The sequence below is a fragment of the Neolamprologus multifasciatus genome, chromosome 14, assembly GCF_963576455.1.
Source record: "Neolamprologus multifasciatus chromosome 14, fNeoMul1.2, whole genome shotgun sequence".
NCBI lineage: Eukaryota > Metazoa > Chordata > Actinopteri > Cichliformes > Cichlidae > Neolamprologus > Neolamprologus multifasciatus.
Genome location: NC_140452.1, coordinates 2283987 through 2288314, shown reverse-complemented (window position 1 = coordinate 2288314; position 4328 = coordinate 2283987). Strand labels below are relative to the sequence as shown.

General features: G+C 44.5%; 1 protein-coding gene across 1 annotated transcript; it reads right to left on the bottom strand.

The window, feature by feature from the left end:
• Positions 1 to 742: 742 nt before the first annotated feature.
• sst1.1 (somatostatin 1, tandem duplicate 1) lies at positions 743 to 4122 on the bottom strand. Its single transcript, XM_085131376.1, has 2 exons — positions 3749 to 4122; positions 743 to 1135 (listed from the first exon to the last, which is right to left on the bottom strand). Exons 1-2 carry the CDS (start codon positions 3887 to 3889, stop codon positions 917 to 919), a joined length of 360 nt encoding a protein of 119 aa, XP_084987502.1. The 5' UTR covers positions 3890 to 4122; the 3' UTR covers positions 743 to 916.
• Positions 4123 to 4328: the final 206 nt, after the last annotated feature.

Here is a 4328-nt window from a genome sequence, read left to right as displayed (position 1 = left end):
TAGGCAAGTATATTTCTCCTTTTATCAAGAAGCAAAAACAAAAAGGAAAAAATAAGAAACGGGGCAGCGTTCGATGGTTGAATCATCCGTCCCCACCAACGCCACAACCAAATCTACGCCCTCGCTTTCAGGCGTGCTCGGGGACATGTCGCCAGGGCTGCGGCGAGGTTGACAGATGTGATCATCTGTCTTTGACAAAGAAGAACAGAAGCTTTGTGCGAGCGTTAACGGAGGAAACTGAAACATGTAGCTGATATAAACCCGAGGTCCTGTTATTTGGTCATTCTGTGTTTAAATGTTTCACACCGTAAAATTTAAAAAAAGTTAAAACTGGGGGAAAAAAATGGACAAATGTTGCTTTTATTGTGTTTGGCTTTGAAATGTGCGTTTTTGAGTGAAGCGATTGATTTCTGTGGGGAAGAAAACCCACAGCCCCCTCCTCTCCTCCGTGTCAGTGCACACGTGTCCACATACTTATGGCCTGAACATCTGCACAGGTGATTTTTATTGATTTCTCTGCTGTGATGTTCAGTCCAGCCTCTGAGGATCAATAAAATGGAAACTTATGATCTGATTTGTTATCTCAGTTTGATTAAATATTCCTCCCCGTGGTTGCTATGGAGCCCCTTCCTCTCTTTATTAACCATCATTAAAGTTATTTTATTGTTCAGCCCCCCGGCACCAGCATTAATCAGCTTCATAAAATCTGCAGTTCTTCATCGTGATGAAGGTGTTTACCCCCCGAGCAGCAGACGGGTCGAGTGTTTGTCTCAAACTGATTTTATTCAAACCAACAATTAAAAATAGTTTCATCAAGTTTACATTCGGAAAGAATCAGCTCAGAAAAATCAAAACACTTCATCCAAACTAATCACGACAGTTTCTGTTTCTGTACAGCAGGAGGAGCAGGATGTTCTCAGCAGGATGTGAAGGTCTTCCAGAAGAAGTTCTTGCAGCCGGCTTTCCTCTCTCGGGGGGCGAGCAGCGGGCCGCTGCCGGCCGCGCGCTCCAGGTCGACGCGGATGTCTTCGGGTTCACCGTCAGCCAGAGGGAAGTTCTCCTCTTCCAGAGCCTCGTTCTCCACCTGCAGGAGGTCAGAGAGGAGCAGCTCCGCCAGCGAGGACCGCGACATGTCCTGAAAACACGTCAAGATAAAAAACACGAATAACTCAGAGTGGGAGGAGCTCAACAAAGCTCAGCGTCGGCTGCTTAAAGTGAATTTCCTGTTTTAACTCTGTGAGGGAGGGAGGAGGGGAGCTTGATCTTTACCTCCCACCGTCTCACTCCTCACCTTTGAAAAACACTTTATTAGCTGCTTGTTTTAAATAGGTGGTGGGCGGGGCTTTGGTGCCAGAGATGACCATATAGGGACATTTCCTGTCTGTGACATCACCCAGAGTCAGTAGTAAAAACAAAACTGATAAAGTGAAGATTTTACTTTTTGCACAACATAATAAAATAACATTTATTTTGTGATTTAATGAAGCAGGAAGTTATTTGTGTTTAACGTATAATTACAAACTGACTGAACGTGGTCACGCTGTGACAAAACTAAACTAATTTTATAGAATAAATCGTGATCATGATGATTTAGTTTAAATAAATTTAGCTTCTGATGTTCAGAAGTTTTTTCTTTGTGAGTTTATGTTTGTTGTTTGTTTCATATGTTACTATAAATTCTTTCCTGAGGAGAATTAAATGAAATAATAATGACATTTTTATAAATGGTTTTGTTTTATTATAAGTGAATTGTTTTTATAATTAGTTTTGAAAAATGATCAAGGTATAGTTTTCAATGCTAATAGCAAAATATTTTCATTCTCCATTCATTTGTATTTACTGTTTCACAAACAAACAAACAATTTATTGTTTGGGTGAAATTACAGTTATTGACATTTCTGTGTTTGAATGTTTCGCTGATTTCTCTCTGAGGTTCGAGCGTGTCGCTGAAACACCAACACGAGTTCAGTTGGTGGATAAATATTCAAGTTTAAACATGTTTTTGACTTTTTTCTTAAAGATTTTATGTGTTTTGAAAACATCTTTTCACAGTAATCTGTAAAGTTGTTCCTCTAAACACATCGCCGTGACCTGCAGGATATCACGAGCTTAAAGCCAATCAGCAAAAGATGCTAACACACAGAAAACCACAAACTAAGTTTAGAGCGTGCAACCCTGCTCTGAAAACTCTCCAGCTTTATTGTGAAAGGGTGAGCTGTGACTCCTTCACTTCCTGCTGAGCAGTTTGTGGGATGCTGAAGAAAACTGCGCACATCAAAAAAGAAAAAGAGGTTTTATGTGATAGTTTCTGAGTGTTTGTGAGTCTGCAGATGTCAGACGCCGTCATGTTTCCTTTCTGCGTGGCGTCTTCATGGCGTCACGGTGCTGCAGACAGGAACCACGTCCTCCATTTTACTCAAAAAGCACGCCGCGCCCTTCTCTGAACACCAACCGTCTGCACTGATCTCGACCTGCTGTGTGTCATCACGTTTTAGTTTTGTCTCTCTTCTCCTCGTTACCCCCCCTGTTGGCCGCCCCTCCCCCAGCCTGGCTCTGCTGGTTTCTTCCTATTAAAAGGGAGTTTTTCCTCCCCACTGTCGCCGCGGGTCGTCTGGTTCTGTAGAGTTTAGCCTACAGTGTGAGCTGGTGCTGTACGAATAACACTGAGATGAAATGAACGTTCTGTGTAAAGAGATGGAGGCTGTGTTCACATGTTTATGGGTGAAAGTGTGAGCAGGTCATTCAAAGACGAGCTGCAGAAGAAGCAGCTGATGTGGCGCCGAGCTGAAAACGTCAGTCGAGCTGAGCGCGTGCAGCAGAGTTTCAGTCCTGCACGATCTCTGCTGCAAACCTTCAGTGATGCAAGAAGAAGCTTCTGCAGAACGTTCACCTCGTCTCTGACTGAAGTCACGACGCAAGCGGCTGCTGAAAGCGTCTGAAACATCAAGCAGCAGTAACGTTGTCTTCATCGGTCGCTCGGGCTTCCAGACACGACCATAAAGGATCCACGAAGGAGCGATGAGCAGATGAATCATCGGCTGATTTACAGCCACCAAACAAACCTTTCCTCTGCCTCTCGTCATTGTCAGGAGAGCTTCACGCAGGTCACGACGAAGAAATAAAAGAACCCCTCGCAGACCCAGAAGGTGTGATTTCAGCTCGTTTGTCAGGTATTAGACTGGTTCAGGATGTGTGTAGTTAAAGCTGAAGCTCTGTGATGGAGGGAAACGTTTCTCTGCATTTAAAGCCTCAGAGAAGTTAAAAAGAGAGTTTTTAATAAAGACTGAAGCTTTTATTTGCATCCTTTTGCTTTCCTGTCTGATTTTATTCAGTGATGATGATGATGATGATGATGTTTTCAGCCTCTGATTTCTTTTACAGGAGTGATCAGAGCTGAAATCAGAGCTGAAGCCCTCCAACGTTCACAGAGAACAAACTGCTGTGATTTTTACACCAGCTGCAGGCTTTTGTGGAGCTGTTTCCTGGTTATCTGCTACATTTATTTATGGCTGTTCACAAAGAGAATATTCAGCCTCGTCTGCACTGATGTTTCCTCCACCTTTACAGTTTAATTCATTACATTTAACACATTCAAACTTTTTCCTGCAGTTTTTCATTTTTCTACAAAACTTTCACAGAAAATTATTTTCACACTTTCCACTTTTTTAGACTCCGATTAAAGTTCAAATAGATTTTTTGAAATCAAATGAAATGTGTGCGTGTGTGCGCGTGCGCGTGCGTGTCGGACCTGTTTGGAGCCCAGCAGCGGGGTCCGGTGCAGCAACAGGCGGAGTTTGGAGTCTCTCTGCGCGGCGGAGGTGCAGCTGATGGAGGCGGTGAGGGAGACGAGGAGCAGGAGGAGGCAGCGGAGGCGCGAGGAGGAGTTCATCTTCGTCACGTGTGTGTCTGTCTGCGGCTCGGAGGATCTTCTGCTTCTGTCCCGTCACGGCGGCTCTTTTAAAGCCCCGCTGACGTCATTGCCCAGGGCGGTGGGGTGGGTTTGGTGATGGGTGGAGGGGGGTGACTGATGATGATGATGATGTTTAGTGAAATGAGCCGGTTTCAAATTCCTCCCACCCTCCCACTCACTTTGTTTCTCAGCCGGAGGCTCGCGGACAGGAGGCGGTCACATGATCAGATTTAACAGCTGTAAGTTTTACAGAGGGGCGTGTCCAGAAGGTTGTCATAGGCGACCAAATGGGGCCAGAATTTCCAGTTTGATCGTGCTGTTGTCAAATAAGGTTGCCTGAAACAAACGTCAACAACGAGACGGAACCACGAGCCGCGTTATTAAAGTCACTGATGCTGTGACTGACAGGAAGTGTCTG